Source organism: Capra hircus, chromosome 28, assembly GCF_001704415.2.
Source record: "Capra hircus breed San Clemente chromosome 28, ASM170441v1, whole genome shotgun sequence".
NCBI lineage: Eukaryota > Metazoa > Chordata > Mammalia > Artiodactyla > Bovidae > Capra > Capra hircus.
In genome coordinates this window covers 40,735,887-40,754,290 of record NC_030835.1, presented here as the reverse complement: position 1 = coordinate 40,754,290, position 18,404 = coordinate 40,735,887, and the positions used below count along the sequence as shown (strand labels likewise).

The window sequence follows — 18,404 nt, the reverse complement described above, 5'->3', positions numbered from 1 at the left end:
CACATACACTAGGGACCTCTTCCCCATGATCCTTCTAAGGACGAGGGCAGCTGGGAGCCACTTTGTGAGTCTTCTTTGCATTAACATACATGTAGATCTGAAGATTTCAGGTCACTCATATCTGTGCCTATATATGTGTGTGTGTGTGTGTTTTAAGAGCTGGCAGTGACGACCCCCAGGCCCGGCTGAGAATGGATCCAAAGACGTTGGAAGCCGCTGCTCAGGACAGTTTGCGAGTGTCCATCACCAGGCGAGACTGGCTTCTCCGAGAAAAGCAGCAGCTACAGGTGAGCAGGTGAAGACTCTTTATGAAGCAAGACAGCTTTTTCTAACACATGTGAGCCAAATGCAGCAAAGTGGGTCTTTGCTTGAATGCAGTTCTTAGAGAGTTGGCAGGGCACCCAGGAGCCACGAGGCAGAGTGAGGGGTGGAGACAGCTGGAGGGCTTGTTGGAGTCTCTTTACAAACAAGGGGTTGGAAGTTCAGCAGTGTTTGTGCTTGTTTTTGCTAGTACTTTACCTTTTGAATATGCTTTCCTTGTGTGCCAGGCCAATTTGTCACCTCTTATCATTTTGTCCTTGAGAAGTTTCTTTCGGAAGGCAGGGAAAAAAAAAAATCTGAGCTGAGGCAATCCTTTATGGAAACTGCTATCAGATTGGACTGTGGGTAGCGACTGTCAGGAGGCAGAGCCGTGAGTGGGGACTGGGCAAGGCGGGCGGAACTGGGAAAGACTGGGAATGACTGGGCTTCGTGGGAGCTCTGGGTTGTCCTGGAGCAGTGGATGCAAGTTGGCTGAGAATCATGGGGGGCTGGAAATCTTGGTGCAACTCTGAGTTATAGCCAGAAGGTGACCAGGGCCTCTGGAAGTTGACAGGCCCCCCAGAAGCAAGGAGCCTTGAAGTTCTGTCCACGCCTTCCAAAGCCTAGAGGACTTGAAGCCTGACTGGGGAACAGTGAAGGAACACGGACTTCTGGAAAATGCAGAGCTCTTCAACATGTGCGTCCACAGTGTGGCTTAGCCTCTAAGGCCGAGTGACCTTAGACAAGAGAATGGGTCGTGGAGAGGTTACTGGAAACCCCCACCTCCCATGCAGAGTCTTCTTGTTATGAGTTCACCCTTCCAATTCCATATGATAGCAAGGAAGCAAAGGGAGGCAAACATCATTGCAATTTGAAGAAAGTGAAGTGAAATCGCTCAGTCATGTCCAACTCTTTGCGACCCTATGGACTATAGCCCTGTAGCCCCCCAGGCTCCTCTGTCCATGGGATTTTCCAGGCAAGAATATTGGAGTGGGTTTCCATTTTCTTCTTCAGGGGATCTTCCTGACCCAGGGATTGAACTCAGGTCTGCCACATTGCAGGCAGATTCTTTACCCTCTGAGCCACGAGGTTTGAAAATGTTGTTTTTTAATGGCTAAGTCATGTCTGACTCTGCAACTCCATGGACTACATGTAGCCCACCAGATACCTCTGTCCGTGGAATTTTCCAGGCAAGAATACTGGTGGCCATTTCCTTCTCCAGTCTGAAAATATTTTCCAGTAAACTGGTGCTTTCACACTCTTGAGCTCACCACGTTGAGCACACTTGTTGAGCAAGTTCAGGTAGCTGAAAATGTGAAGTCTGATTTTTGATTCTGAATAATATTCACCAGCTGGAGGTGAATATTCCTGATGATGTCAGAGTGCACAGAACATACTTTTAGCCCAGGCTACCTAGTGTTTGAGGGCTTTGTGGTAAAGAACCTGTCTGCCAACGCAGGAGACATAAGAGATGTGGGTTTGATCCCTGGGTTGGGAAGATCCCCTGGAGGAGGGCATGGCAACCCACTCCAGTATTCCTGCCTGGAGAATCCCATCAGAGGAGCCTAGCAGATTACGGTCCAGAGGGTTGTGAAGTTGGATATGACTGGAGTGACTTAGTGCACATGCATATACTGAGTGTTTGAAGGAAGCATTCTTGGCACAGTGCTGGGGGAAAAGAGAAAATTAGTGATGGGGGCGTGGGGCCTGGCAGGCCTTTGTGAAGTCTTGGGGTTTTTTCTGACTGGAATGTGAGCCATGGAGTGGGGTTGGTTAACCAGTGAAGTGATGTAATTGACCATATTTCAAAAAGGCATTTTGACTTCTGTGTGAGAATAGGGTGGAGGGCCACTGTGGAAAACAGTATGGTGGTTCTTTAAAAAATTAAAAGTCGAGTTGCCATGTGATTCAGCAGTTTCACTTCTGGGTATAAGACTGCAAAGAATTGAAAGCAGGGACTCAAAGATGTGTTCACAGCAGCATTATTCACAATAGTCAAAAGGTGGAAGCGACAACCCAAGTGTCTATCAACAGATGAATGGATAAGCAAAGTGCACGTTGCTCAGTCCTGTCTGACTCTTTGCAACCCCGTGGACTGTGGCCTGCCAGGCTCCTCTGTCAATGGAATTCTCCAGATCAGAATACTCGAGTGAGTAGCCTATCCCTTCTCCAGGGGATCTTCTCGACCCAGGAATCGAACCAGGGTCTCCTGCGTTGCAGGCAGATTCTTTACCAGCTTAGCTACCGGGGATGCCTGGGTAAACAAAATGTGGTATATAAATACAATGAAGCATTTAAATTCAGCCTTTAAAAGGAAGAAAATTCTGACACATACTACAGCATGGATGGACCCAAAGGACATTATTCTAAGTGAAATGAGCCAGCCATAAAAGGACAAATACTGTATGATTCCACGTGTAGACACCCGGAGGAGTCAGAGTCACAGAGAAATAAAGTAGAAAGATGGCTTCCAAGGCTGAATGCAGGGGGAGAGGGGGGTCAGAGTTCAGTTTGGCAGGATGAAAAGAATCCTGGAGATGGATGGTTAAGATGGTAAGTTTTCTATTACTTATATTTTACTACAGTGGAAAAACCCCAAACAAACAAAAACGGAAAGAATAGGGATGGGAATTCAAAGGTAGGAAGTAGGGAGGTGTGGTGGGAGACCCTGTCAGTGACACCATGATCTTGGACCAGTGGGATACACGCTGTTGTCTTAGCGTGTCTTAGCCGTGGATCTTCAATACCTCCTCCTGTGTCCCTTCCCACCCCTACTGGAGGAGGGGTCAGCAGGTAGATCAGGTAGAGTGGTCGGCATCTTGGGGTTGTGAGGACATGGGTGAGATGGGGAGACAACCAGTATTAGAGCTGTGCTCTTATCAGCTGGCGGCCACCGCAGGAGCCATGGGCGTATGTTGATTAAAAGAGTCTCATTGGAGATTCAGGATGCTACGGGCACTGAGATGACTATCTGCCATAACGCTGTGTGCACAGCGGGCATTCAATTACCTGCTGCATGTTTGGTTCATTGACCTCAAGATTGGATGATACTCAATTCTTGGGATTTGGGTTGTCATATTAGTGGAAATTAAATTTATTTAATATTTTTATGAACCTTAGGCTGCATAACCCTATCTGTGGCATCTCACTGTTCTTTCAGTCCTTAGACTTAGGAAACTATGGCTTCTAGTCTTTCTCTGCATGCTGTATCTGCATGCTTGGGGGCAGACCAGCCAAGGCTTGTTTGCTTTTCCTTTTTTGGTCGTGTTAGCTGCTTTGCTGGCCTCTCAAGTCCCTGAAGTTTGTTGCACTCTGTTCTGGCTCTATCACCTGAAATGAAGTAAGTGGTTTACATATTTGCTGGATTCTTCCAAGTCTAATTCTTGGCTCACCACCCGCAGTTATTTAATGCTTGGGAGGGAAGCTTTTTCCCTATGCCAGCTAATCAGAAATACAAAGCTGGAATGATTTTTCCAGTTCAGCAAACCTCCAAAAATCTGCCCGCCTTCAAGGCGAGCTTCACGGCCCTCATGCAGGTGGCGCACTCTCCTGTAAAGAGAGAGTTCTCAGCAGTGTAGTCGACCATGAATGGGGTTAATTTACAAAACCTGCTCTCTCCATTCTCTGCAGAAAGAAATTGAGACCCTCCAAGCCAGGATGTCTGTTCTGGAAGCAAAAGATCAACAGCTGAGACGGGAAATTGAGGAGCAGGAGCGGCTTCTCCCGTGGCAGGGCTGCGACCTTGTGGGAGGATTGTCCCTGGGCGAGCTACAGGAGGTCACCAAGACCTTGCAGGACACCCTGGCCTTGGCCGAGCAGATTCCCCTCCGTGCAGAGCCACCTGAAGCCATCCAGAGGTACTGGTGATTTCCTAAGTGATTTTGGATCTCTCGCCTTGTCAATCTGTTTATGGGACTGATTTAGTCTGCGGTCCTACATATGTAAATGTTGGGTTGGCCAAGGAACTTTTCCGTCAACTCAGTATTTTCCAAGCAGTGCTGTGTATTTTCAAGGGAAAGTACTCTCGGAATTTTGAGGGTCAAGGCCCTTCTTTGTGGGGGCAGCCCTGTCCACTGCAGGACGCTCTACACCATGGCTACCTAGCCTATTGGGCTCCCTAGGTGGTTCAGTGGGTAAAGAACCCGTCTGCACTGCAGGAGACACAGGCAGATACGAATCGATCCCGGGATCAGGAAGATCCCCTGGAGGAGGCCATGGCAACCCACTCCAGTATTTTTGCCTGGAGAATCCCATGGACAGAGGAGCCTGGTGGGCTACAGTCTATAGGGTTGCAAAGAGTCAGACGCGACTGAGCAGGATGCACCCAGCCTGCTAAATGCCTCTTTCTCTCCATTCTGCTCAGCACCTTCCCCATTTCCTAACGCCCCCAGGGCGCCTTCTCTCTCTTTGGGATCTGTTGGAGTTTGATCGGTTGGAGAGTCTGATGCCAACCTTTACTGAGGACAATCGTCTGGAGACAAGGGGAATGTTAGAAAGTGTTAGTCGCTCAGTTGTGTCCGACTCATTGCGACCCATGGACTGTAGCCCATCAGACTCCTCTGTCCATGGAATTCTCCATGCTGGAATACTGGAGTGGGTTGCCATTTCCTTTTCCAGGGGAATCTTCCTGACTCAGGGATCGAACCTGGGTCTCCTGCATGGCAGGCAGACTCTTTATCATCAGAGCCGCCAGGGAAGCCTGGAGACGAAGGAGGGAATGAGCTACTAAGAGGGGAGACTCAATCAGTGACCAGGAAGAAGAAATGATCATTCATGACAACCAACATTTATTGAGTCTTACTATGTGTCAGGCGCTGTGCTAAGCTTTACACTATGAGTGGTGTCTATTATTATATCCATTTCACAGATGAGGATAAGAGAGTTTAGGAAGATCAAATAGTTTGCCAAAGTCTCAATTGATAAGAGGCAAAACTGATACTAAAATTCGTGTTTGTTACATCAAAGCCTAGTTTCTTACCCACTTGTGGAGGGAGAACCTTCCCTGTGTTCTCTGTTGAGGAAGACACAAGAAATACATGTGGACCTCTGACCTTCTGGGAGGTCATTACCTTATTCTGGCCAAAGATGGAACCTGCGCTTACTCCTATTAGACAGAAGTCGAGCTGGTGGTGAGGCTTGAGGGTGCAGCGGGTGCGGCAATGAGGGGAATGAATGTACTGCTCAATAATTATGCTGCAGGAAGCACTTAAGAAAGCCTTACCACCCGTAGCGGTTGAGAATAGGGACTCTTGCTATCTACTCATCCACATATTAGTTGGAACCACTTATTGTCGGGGGGCTGTTACTCGGATGAACTGGGTTAAAATGTATCAATATAAAGGTCATATGATGGTGCCTGGGTGGCAGCACGCCCCTTTACGGTCGTATAATGGTGCCTGTCCTTTTCATCACAGGGATTTCCATCTTCAGAAGCCTTCTAACTGCCGTCCAAATGTGTCTTAGACTGTTTAGCAAGTATCTGCCCTCTTACACATGCCACACTCGGAGGTATCAGCTGGGATGCTCATCCAGGAAGATACTCACCATGTCCTCTCCTCCCCGTCCCAGCCCTGATATTTCCCTGCAGAGCTTTAACCCTGGGCTCCATCCACAGGGAAGGGGAAGATGTGTGTTGTTGCCAGATTTTAGTCAAAGGAAGCTGACCATCAAGCCTGCCTGTGCCCTTTCTCCTTCACCCCCACTGTACAGCCTTGGCCTCCAGGGACCTTTCCTACTCCTGCTTCCCCTATCCCTCCTGTGGAAGTCTTTCTACACACACACGCACACACACACACACATGCGCACAAACATGCATATACAAGCACACACATATGCATGCACACACACATATACACACGCACACTTACACATGTGCACACACATGTGAAAGTGTGAAACTGTTAGTTTCTCAGTTGTGTCCAACTCTTTGCGATCCCATGGACTATAGCGTGCCAGGCTTCTTTTTCCATGAAATTCTCCAGGCAAGAATATTGGAGTGGGTTGCCATTCCCTTCCCCAGGGGATCTTCCTAACCCAGAGGTTGAACCCAGGTCTCCTGCATTGCAGGCAGATTCTTTACCATCTGAGCCAGCAGGGAAGCCCATACACACATATATGCACACATGCACACACACACACAGACAACACACGCATGCATGTAGACACGCACACATGATGTTACATGTCATGTGTAATTATGCATGTGATGTATGCATGATGGTAGACGGATGTGCTGACATACGGGCTTCCCTGCTGGCTCAGATGGTAAAGAATCCTCCTACAACTCAGGAGACATGGGTTCCATTCCTGGATTGGAAAGATCCCCTGCAGGAGGGAATGGCAGCCCATTCCAGTATTCTTGCCGGGACAGAGGAGCCTGGCGGGCTGCAGGACTGAGTGACTAAGCACACACACACATTAATATATAAGGAATACGTATATGGCATGAGCTATACATATACATTTGTTTCTATAAATGCAATTTACACCTGAGGCTGAAAGTGAGCCTCTTCTGCCCCTCTGTCCAGATGTGTCCTACTTATTTCTCCTTTCACTTTGAGCAGCAGAGAGGCTGGTTTGACTCCTTTTATGTCACTCACAAGCTCTTCGAGGGCAAAAACTGGGGTGTGCTTACCTTTGACCCTGCTGCAGGATTCACAATGCCTCTGTGCTTTGAGCTGAATCCCTGGGCAGCGTCCCTGCAGGTGTGCCCATCCCTGCACAGAGATGCCCCGGGCAGAGGCTGCTTTCTCATTCATCAACTCACGGCTCGCAGAGCAACCCGCGTGGTGGGCAGGCTGGGCTTGTTATTCTATTTAATGATTGAAGAAATAAAAGCTCGAAGTTTTCAGGGGATGCAGCTAGTTAGAGACTACTTATATCCACCTATAGGTGCCTCTGGGTCTGAACCAATGAAAGAGTTTCCACTTAGAGGCCTCAGTCTAAAACAAGAGACTCCTGAGTATGGTGGCTGATGGAGCTTGGCTCCTGAACTCAGATCTTACCATCTCTAGTCTGTTATGATGCCCATGTGCTCCAGCTTTGCCTTTTTAATCAGGATGAGATGCAATCGAAATAAAAGTGTGACTTTTGCTAAGTCATCCAGTGCTCTAATCAACTGAACTGGCTCTTGAAAGACCTTTCAAGGTGTGTGGCAATCCGATTCTACAACATTCTTAGGGAAATCGGATGCAAGGCTGGCTCTTAAATGTGCTGCGGTGCTGGCTGGGGGCTCCTCGGGGAGGACCCATCATCCCCGAGTCCACCTGTGCCCAGGGAGGTTACAGAGTTCAGGTCAAGAGCAGTCTGTCACTTTTTGTGCCTCTCTGCCTGTGGGAACACCTGGGCATCTCAGTGACCTGAACCTAGCAGGGCTCTGTGTAGGAGCGAGAGTCTTAGGAATAAAAGGACTAGCAGTTGCCCAATGAGGGTAGGAGGGAAGATCCCAGGATCATTAAAGGTAGAGATCAACATGGGAAACTTACCTGCTGATCCAATGGCTAAGATGTTACACTCTCAATGCAGGGGTCCTGGGTTCAATCCCTGGGTTGGGAAGATCCCCTAGAGAAGGGAATAGCAACCCACTCCAGTGTTCTTGTCTGGAGAACTCCTTGGCCAGAGGAGCCTGGTGGGTTACAGTCTGTGGGGCTGCCAGGAGTCAGACACAACTGAGCGACTTTCACTTTCAGCCCATCTGTGGCTTATAGCTGGCTCTGTATCCATGGTTTCTCTGCATCCCCAGATTCTACCAACAACCAACCACCAACAGTATTTAGTATTGAAAAATAGCTGTGTATAGGTGAACTCTTGCAGTTCAAACCTGCGTTGTTCGAGGGTCGACTGTAGTTTCTTCTCAGACCCGTTGGAGAGATCGGGACAAATTGTGAAACAGGAAAATCTTGGTCTTAGGAAGAGAGGTTAGAGAAAGCTGGAGAAACAGACCATTCAACATCCTAACCGTCTTTGTCATCATCCATGAAGGTTTTTCACAGAGGCCAGCTATCAGCTTAGGATGCTGTCTGGGGAGGAGCTGCTTCTGATCGACTCTATCAACAGTGTGCAAGTTCAAGGGGAGGCTCTGCTTCTTTGCCTGGATAAACCACACACTGGTTTGGGGAGGAGCTTCCTAAGAGCACTGGGCATTCCTGAGATAGCTGCTGCTGGAGACTCTGCTTGTGTGGGTGCCACGTTCTGACTGCAGCTTGCTGGGGAACCCTTGGGCCGATGTTTGAGAAAGACAAAGTAGCAGGCTGTGTGCTGGGGATGAGAGGCCCGGTGGCTTTATATTTGGGTGTTTTGGTAGGAATCAAAGCAGCAGTTTGAATTTTCTGATGTCTGTGTCTTGGATAAAATAACGTGTGTATGTTGTGTTAGTTGCTCAGTCATGTCCGACTCTGCGACCCCATGGACTGTAGCCCGCCAGGCTCCTCTGTCCATGAAGTTCTCTTAGCATGAATACTGGAGTGGGTTGCCATTCCCTACTCCAGGGGATCTTCCTGAGCCAGGGCTTGAACCCTGGTCTTCTCCACTGCAGGCAGATTCTTTACAGTCTGAGCCACCAGGGAAGCCCAGGATCAAATAATTTATCAGGATGGAATGAAGAGCTGCCTTCTCAGATATCCGAGTTGCCTTCTGATGGAGCCAAAGAGAGTGAATTTCTTCCTCCAAACAAGAGGAGAATGTTTTTAACTACTTGGGAATTAGACATTTTGCAATATGAAAGCTTACAGGGTAGGGATGGGTGAGGGACAGGAGCCACTCAGAAGACGAATGTTCATTGCCATTTCCCTCATCCCTGGGATTCCAGTCCTTTGGCTTTAGAACAAACTCCTTGTCTCTTCCTGCAAGTCTTCCTGTGATGGGAGAGGTCCAGAAGGACAGCTATTTTTCCGGTAAGCCTGATTCACTCTCCCTTGGGAACCTACCCTTCCCTTCTCTGTAGTGGGATTGAGGGGTGGAGTAGGGGGTGGGAAGAATGGGGACAGAGGGAGGGAGGAGGTGACAGTTTCTGGGGTTTTCCTAAGGGATGTGTGTCCGTCTGTTTATTTCCGTATGTGGAGGAGGGCTGTGATTTGCAGCTCATCTGCCTCCAGGGCGGTCAGCTCAGCCCCTCTTGTTGGTCTGGGAGCCTTGAGCATCAGTGGAGGCAGGGCCGGCTGTGACCCTGGCTGACTGCAAAGCCAGGTAGGAATGTACTAGTAACTGACAGAGCCAAGTGAGGGCTCCATTATTTGCTAACATTCTTTAGAGATGCTTGGCTGCTTTGCATTAGTCTGTGGTTGAGTTCTTCATTCCTTGGCTCCTGGAATTTTTCATGCTTCAAATGGAATGTATTCTGGCAGCTCATGGATGAGTCGTCGTCTCTGGTTGTACAGTTGGAAGAAACATGTCGCATCTTTTTACGAACCATTGGCACAAACTGCAAAGCAAACCCAAGCTCTGGTTACTGCGAGTCTGGTTGGACCTTGGCAGGTGTGTCTGAGTTGCTGGGGGTGTGGGTGGAGAGCCGGGCCTGTTCCCTGGTCCCCATGACTTACCCTCCTAGGGCCCCTTGGCATGGCTGACCAGTTCTTGGAGGTGCTCAAGCCTCCCGTCATACCTACTCTCAGCCCACAGTGAGCAGCCAGGCTGATGTCACATCTCTGTTTAAGTGAGATTTGAAATAATGAAATTCAGCACAGTTCACAATTGACTGGGAAAGAAGCATCAATAGTCCCACTTTCCTCCCAGATACTTTATCTTATTATAGTTAAAAGAAACAGCAAGGCCTGAATCAGAAAACAGACTCCAGATGTGGGACGAGAAAAGCTGATGCTCAAAGGGTGTGTTCAGGGGTAGGGGAAGCAGCTGTGTGTGTCCTGGCGATGCGCCTGGGGGATGGCACCACGCTGGGACAGTGCCGAGTTCAGAAGAAATGCTCCTGATCTCCACGCCTCTTCTCCACTTGCTGTGATCGTGTGCTTCAGTCTCTGCTTCTGGTCTTTGCTTTGGTTCTTTCTCGCCTTTGTCCTTCATCTAGTTGGTTTGTCAAGACAGGGGCTTGATGGGACTGAAACTACGAGGACTTATCTGGAGGAGGGGAACTGCTTTGTGTTGCTGAAACGGCTAGGTTTTGCGGTGAGGTTCTGACTTTTCTTCCTTTATTTTTAAAACAGACACCTTGGTTTTCCCACGGATTCATGAGGCAGGCAAATCTTTGCCCAGAGACTCAATGAATGCAGTGAGGTTGCAACGTATAAGCAGCATGAGACCGACACTTCTTGCAGGAAGTCTTCCTTGATTAGACGGCGTCCTCAGTGTTCAAGACAGCTCTCATGTTTATCATTCGTCTTTCTTTTTTGATTTGCAGTATAATAATACATTAAGGCCCTCACTTTGGGCTTCTCTGGTGGCTCAGATGGTAAAGCATCTGCCGGCAATGCAGGTGACCTGGGTTCGATCCCTGGGTCGGGAAGATCCCCTGGAGAAGGAAATGTAAATCCACTCCAGCACTCTTGCCTGGAAAATCCCATGGATGGAGGAGCCTGGTCGGACACGACTGAGCGACTTCACTTTCACTTTCAATGCATTAATTTAAATGTCACTATATGCTTCCCTAGTGGCTCAGTGGTAAAGAATCTGCCTGTAGCGCAGGAGATACAGATTCAATCCCTCAGTCGGGAAGATCCCCTGGAAAAGGAAATGGCAACACACTCCAGTATTCTTGTCAGGAAAGTGTCACGGACGGAGGAGCCTGATGGGCTACATAGCCCATGGGGTCTCAAAAGAGTTGGATGTGACTTAATGACTAAACAATAACAAATTATTTACAAAAGTTCATTTCTGCTCACAACCCTATAAGGTATTCTGGGCAACACACTGGTTTTTGCAATGTGTTTAGTAGATGAGGCTGCTGAGGGTCCAGATTCACACTGCAGTAGGGTCCTGAGGCCTTGGGCCAGGTTTGGAAATGGAGGGGAGAGAGGTGGTTAGCATGGAGGGTCTGGAAGAGAGCGGGGCTTGGAGCAGGTGCACCTGACGGGCAGTGGAAAGGTGTGCAGCTGATCCAAGCAAGAGAATGCTGCCATTTCAGGCCAGCAAGTTCTCTCTGAGCCCAACGGATCACAAGGTGGCACCTGAGAGGGATCAGAGCAAACAGGTCTCCAAACACAGGCAGCCTGGGGAGACCACCAGGCAACTGACTAAGAGGGGTGGGAGCAGTTTCAAAGACAGGAGTGCAGGAGAGGAGCCGCTGGAGGAGAGGAGCTGCTGGGCGCCCGCAGAACAGGAAGTCTTGTTTATCAGTGGAGGTTTGAACTGGATAACGCTGGAGGTCCCGTCCAAATCTCGAACACTTTGCACTTTCAGACTTTGTAAAATAGGTTAAAATAAATGGCTTCAAAAAATTGGTCATTCTGTTCCTCGTAGCCCCCAAATATGCTCCCCTATACTGTTCCCTAGCAGGTGACAACCACCCAGAGCTGCAGCGCTCAGGCTCGCTCTTTTCCAGATGAGTCATTGCTGATGGTGAGCAGGTGGCTTATTTGGTCAGTCGTGTCCAGCTCTTCAGGACCACATGGACTGTAGCCCACCAGGCTCCTCTGTCCCTGGGATTTCCCGGGCATGAATACTGGAGTGGGTTGCCATTTCCTTCTCCAGGGGATCTTCCCGACCCAGGGATGGAACTCGGATCTCTTGCGTGGTCTCAGGTGGATTCTTTACCAACTGAGCCACCAGGGAGGTCCACTGGATGAGGATGGAGTTGGTCTCCCAGTGGCCACTGTTTAGAGTTGGGAAAGACGGTCGTGTCCTCCCGTTTCCTTTGGAAAGTCATCATCACAGGCAATGGAAAGTTTTTACAGGGCCACACCTTGGAAAAGAAGGAAAGGCTTAGAAAAGAAGGAAAAGACTTGAAACTACCCCCTGTCTGGGCATGTGTGGATGCCACTTACCTGGAGGAAACAGGACCCTGACTTCTGTATTTTGTTTAGTACATTTGAGAAATCCCGAGGAGGACTCTTATCTTACTTACAGATTAAAATAACAACAACAACTTTATTTTGCGCTTAAGTAAATTTATTAGGACTGAAAAAATGTAAAACAAAGGAAGATTTAAAAAAAGAGCAGGGGAGGATGAAAAAGTGGCTATATATTTTAATGTTATTTATTTATTTTGAAGTATTTACTCATTTATTTGCCTGTGGATGCTCACTCGCCCAGTCGTGTCTGACTTTGCAGCGTGCCAGGCCTCCTTTGCAGCAGCCCATAGACTACAGCACGCCAGGCCTCCCTGTTCCTCGCGGTTCCTATTTCCCAAAGTTTGCCCAAGTTCATGCCCATTGCGCCAGTTGTGGCATGGGCATGAAATCTCCGAAAGAAAGTGAAGTCACTCAGTTGTGTCCGACTCTTTGCCACCCCATGGACTGTAGCCTACCAGGCTCCTCCGTCCATGGGATTTTCCAGGCAAGAGTACTGGAGTGGGTTGCCATCGCCTTCTCTGGAAGATCTTCCCGACCCAGGGATTGAACCTAGGTCTCCCGCATTGTAGGCAGACGCTTTACCATCTGAGCCCCCAGGGAAACCTGGGCCCCCTTGCATTGCGAGCACAGAATCTTAGCTATTGGACCACCAGGGAAGTTCCTGTGGCTATTTACTTTTAAATGCTGCATTTTCATATTTTATAAATTCTTCGTGCTTCATTTTCTTCGAGGAATTTACAACATTTATTATTAGGTAGTTATTTTGGGAAACTTGTAATATATGGACTTATCCATTCTTCTTTTATAGCTTGGGTATCTGATAAACTATTTTTGACTCGAGCCACATGGATTCTCAGAGACTGAAATGACTGTAGCTGGTTCTCCGGGTGCTATGACTGCGAGTCAGCTCTCAGCCTGGGTGAATGCCTATGGTCTCTTCTAATAGTTTTTACTCTGGTCAATTTCAATTTTAATTTTTCATTATTGTCAACTTGAGAATTGTCCTATGCTTAATTTCTATGTAACTTATGTGTCTTCCATAATCCTCCATCCCCCTTCATCAAATTTTCTTATTCCTGATAAATCCTAAACGTGTTATCGTGTCTTCAGGTTGTAGGTTTTTGGTTCCTGCTTTAACTTTTCAGATGTTAAAGAATACGCCCAACTAAACTGTTCTTCATACTTTGAGCTGAAGGTTTAAAGCTCTTCCAGCAGAAGTCATTGAGTTCTGCTGAGAGACCCTTTCCCGGGGACTGCAGCAAATGTCCCCAGGTCTGGAACACCTGCTCCTTACTGGCTGGGACTTCAGTCGGTTATTAGCACGTCTTTTCCAAGCTGCACCTGGGCTTCCCTAGTGGCTCAGATGGTAAAGAATCTGCCTGCAATGCAGGAGACCTGGGTTTGATCCCTGGGTCAGGAGAGAGAAGAGAATAGCTACCCCCTCCAGTATTCTTGCTTGGAGAATTCTACGTGCAGAGCAGCCTAGCGGTCTACCGTCCAGAGGGTCACAATAAGTTGGACACGACTGAGCAACTAACACTTCCATTTTTCCAAGCTGCTCAAGGCCTGCCCTTCCCTGCACTGATTCCTAGGCTGCTGGGAAGTCATGTGCCAGGACCTCTAGATTTCCTTTACACACGGGCAGGGAGGCCCGGTGCCTTATACATGGGGGTCATTTGTTTCTTACTGTGCTCATCCTGGGCCACTGTTATCAAAATTACTTTGTACATCCTTTTGGACAAATTCCCTCAGCTTCCTCTTTGAGTGGTATTGATGTTGGTATTTGATTATTTATTCAATTATTTGTTTAGTCAGCTAGGTTTTTTCCCTGCTTTTTATTCATTTTGCTCATGAGCAGTCTATTTCTGCAATCTTTTATCCAATAAAATGTGTAAATCTTTAGCTTACTCAAGGAAGCATTTTAGGAAATGAAATTTATAGTATTCCCCAGTTTCAGGAATCGGATGTGTTGCTTTGTCAGCGAGCTTTGAAAGAGCCTGAGAGAAATGTAAGGTTTAAGCCGTGTCTGCAGCTTTACGTTCATATGCTTGTTCCTGGCCAGATGGCATATAGTTAAAGATGAATCAGAAGAGCATCGGTTCAGTTTAGTCACTCAGTCATGTCTGACTCTTTGTGACCCCACGGACTGTAGCACACCAGGCCTCCCTGTCCATCACCCACTCCCGGAGCTTGCTCAAACTCATGTCCATTGAGTCGGTGATGTCATCCTCTGTCCCCTTCTCCTCCTGCCTTAATCTTTCCCAGCATCAGGGTCTTTTCCAATGAATCAGTTCTTCACATTAGGTGGCCAAAATATTGGAGTTCAGCTTCAGCATCAGTCCTTCCAATGGCTATTTAGGACTGATTTCCTTTAGAGTTGACTGGTTGGATCTCCTTGCAGTCCAAGGGACTCTCAAGTGTCTTCTTTCACACCACAGTTCAAAAGTATCAATTCTCTGGTGCTCAGCTTTCTTTAGAGTCCAACTCTCACATCCATACATGACTAACGGAAAAACCATAACTTTGACTAGACGGACCTTTGTCAGCAAAGTAATGTCTCTACTTTTTAATATGTTGTCTAGGTTGGTCATAGGTTTTCTTCCAAGGAGCAAGCGTCTTTTAATTTCATGGCTGCAGTCACCATCTGCAGTGATTTTGGAGTCCAAGAAAATAAAATCTCTCACTGTTCCCATTGTTTCCCCATCTGTTTGCCGTGAAGTGATGGGACCAGATGCCATGATCTTCGTTTTCTGAATGTTGAGTTTTAAGCCAACTTTTTCACTCTCCTCTTTCACTTTCATCAAGAGGCTCTTTAGTTCTTCCCTTTCTGCCATGACAGTGCTGTCATCTGGGTATCTGAGGTTGCTGATATTGCTCCCAGCAATCTTGATTCCAGCTTGTGCTTCATCCAGCCTGGCATTTCATGTAATGTATCCTGCATTTAAGTTAAATAAACAGGGTGACAATATATAGCCTTGACGTACTCCTTTCCTGGTTTGGAACCAGTCTGTTCCATGTCCAGTTCTAACTGTTGCTTCTTGATCTGCATACAGATTCCTCAAGAGGCAGGTCAGATGGTCTGGTATTCCCATCTCTTGAAGAATTTTCCTCAGTTTGTTGTGATCCACACAGTCAAAGGCTTTGGCATAGTCAATAAAGCAGAAATAGATGTTTTCTGGAACTCCTTTGCTTTTAAAACTCAAAACAGAAAGTAAAACCTTTCGGGTAAACCTTAGAGTTATAGAAAGTATACATGTTTAGAAATTTAGGAGAAACAACATACATTAAAAAAAGTATTTGGATTAAGTGGAAATGCAAACATTTTTTTAAAAACCATGAAAACAATGGGATATTACTTATTAACTAGTCAGAATTAGGGGGACAGTGAAATGGAAATTGGATGTTACCTTTGAATCCTTTAACAGAATAAACCCAGAGGCAGGATCATATTCCCCCGGATCAAATTGTAGGGTTTGAAGGATTGAACTCACAGGAATTTTGTGGCGAAAAGCTCTAGAGGCCCAAGAACAGAAATCTTTTTGAATGTTTAAATACATTTGGGTTATGACAGTAGTTGAAATCTGACACCATCTTGGTTACTAGTCTTCAGAAAATAAGAGACCAGTAATGTATTTTCATACTGTATATAAAAAGATATCTTTAAAATAACTTGGGAGGAAGAGGTGGAAAGGAGAGTAGTTATGATCTAGACATAGGGTCCTTCATTTTTGTGACTCCGTTCATTTTTTTCTTTATTGGGCAACTAAAATCTCTTGCAGACAAATGCCTCTAAGTCAAAGTATTTTTGGCACATGCATTATAATTTCATTTTGGAATATAATTGTTTGAGAGGCAGCAGGAAGAGTTGGTTGGAATAACACTTGGAATATTTGGATAAGCCAGATAACAGATTTGTCAGTTGAAACCAAGCTGTGGTTGGGACTTCCCCGGTGGTCCAGTGGGTAAGATTCTCTGCTTGCAATGCAGGGGACACAGGTTTGATCCCTGGTCAGAGAACTAAGATCCCACATGCCGCATGGTGCAGCCAGAAGAGAGCTGTGATTCTTGACGGAAATGGGCTTCGATGCAAGGTGTGACTCTGTAAAGTCAGGCGGTTTGTCAGTGGAGCTAGAAACTGGCAAGAGATGGCAGGGGCCAGGCTGTGTGTGTGTGCGTGTGCGCGTGTGCGCGTGTGTGCGTGTGCTTGCCTATGTGCGCCGTTCTATTCATATCAACTGATTTGGGAAATTCTGTATATCCAGTAAATTCATTATTAAGCTCTTTCCTCCGCTCAGCATGTTTCCATCAGCACCTCGACCCCAAGAAGTGGTGTTTTTTTTTTTTTTTTTTTTTTTAAGAAATTGGAAATCCTTGTGTTTATTCTGTCTTTCTCTCTTAGATCCCTTTTAGGAGTGCTTATATGAGTTTCTTGGTGGTTCAGATGGTAAAGAATCTGCCTGCCATCCAAGAGACCCAGGTTTGATCCCTGGGTTGAGAAAATCCCCTGGAGAACGGAATGGCTCCCCATTCCAATATTGCTGCCTGGAGAATTCCATGGAGAGAGCCTGGCAGGCTACAGTCCATGGGGCCACAAAGAGCCAGACGTGACTGAGCAACTAACACTCTCACTCTTTTCACTTTCATATGAGTGACAGACATCTTTTATTAAAAAGAGTACATGCCCTAATAACATTTGACATCTCAGCGTGAGTTTGCTGAGTCAGTTGGAGAATTTGGACTTTACCACAAAGATTCAAGAGCGATAGAATGAATTATCCTTATTCAAGTTTAGACTAAGATCCCTGAAGTTCAGAGAAATATTTGGTAAGGATATGAGTCACTAATGTGATCCACATTTAGAGAAATAATCAACAGACCTAAAGTCCAAATAGTTCTCTGGCCAATTTCGCTTTGGTTCTTTTATTTAACCTCTTCTGCTTGGGCTAGAGAGAAAAACGTCAAACATATTAGTTAAAAATGCACGTGCCCAATTTTTGTCAGATTACTTGTAAATATTTCTTACTCTGATATAGGCATGGCTATTTGTAGAATTATTTATTTTAAAAAATCTTTCTATACTTCATTCTGGCCCACGTCCCCCACACATGAGCTAACTTTTTGAGTCAGTCCTGTGTGTGGCTCCCTCCCCTGCTGGACAGGGATTCTGTGCTGTGCCCAAGGTGACAAGGATGGCCTGCAGTGCCCTGCTCCTGCTGCTGCTAAGTCGCCTCAGTCGTGTCCGACTCTGTGCGACCGCATAGACAGCAGCCCACCAGGCTCCCCTGTCCCTGGGATTCTCCAGGCAAGAACACTGGAGTGGGTTGCCATTTCCTTCTCCAATGCATGAAAGTGGAAAGTGAAAGTGAAGTCACTCACTCGTGTCCAACTGTTCAAGACCCCACGGACTGCAGCCTACCAGGCTCCTCCATCCATGGGATTTTCCAGGCAAGAGTACTGGAGTGGGTGCCACTGCCTTCTCCGCTGCAGCGGCATAGAGGTTGGCATATATCTCTCTTCACTGCATGCAGCCTTTGCTCAGAGTAAGTGTCTCAGGCGACCCGCTTCCTCGCTTTTACAGCCGCAGAGAGTGGCTTACCTCTGATGACTGTGTGTCCCGTTGTGCCTTTATGAGATCATCTGAAGCCTGGAGGAATTCTTGGCATTTTTGTTGTCTGTGCTCCATCTATGTCCCACTGGTGACATGTGACATTATCAGCTGTGAGGAGAGAAGGGTCCAAGGATGGGAAAAAGCCAAGTGGATGAAGTCCTGCATTTCCTAAAGCTGTTTTTGCTGTCATTTTCTTCACCACTTGCCCCTGACAGAAGGTTGGAGGCCTGAGCAGTAATTGGCAAGGTTGGTAATGTCAAGGATTCCTGTATCTGTATATATATTTTAATTCACCACCAAGTAGTGCCTGTGCTAGGCCAGCTGTCGTCTTGCCCTTTATGTCACTTCTCGTTTGCTTCAGTAACAGTCTCTCCTTCTTAAACTTGTTTTTACGAAACAAGACAAGGGATGGAGCTGGGGATGGGGACAGGGGGCAGGGAGAAGACTGGAAGCTGAGCTGATGTTCCTGCTCCTGCAGCTTCTGGCACATGGTCAGACCTACACGGGCAGAAAGTTGGGTGGTCAGTGGCCAGCAGACA

At 47.1% G+C, this 18,404-nt stretch overlaps 1 protein-coding gene across 1 annotated transcript in view; it reads left to right on the top strand.

The window, feature by feature from the left end:
• Positions 1 to 18,404, top strand: part of DISC1 (disrupted in schizophrenia 1) — a 446,732-nt gene that overhangs the window by 159,029 nt on the left and 269,299 nt on the right. Inside the window, exons 5-6 of the mRNA XM_018042542.1 lie at positions 158 to 287; positions 3,931 to 4,157. Of these exons, the coding sequence (XP_017898031.1) occupies positions 158 to 287; positions 3,931 to 4,157 (357 nt within the window). The remainder of the gene's footprint in view (positions 1 to 157; positions 288 to 3,930; positions 4,158 to 18,404) is intronic.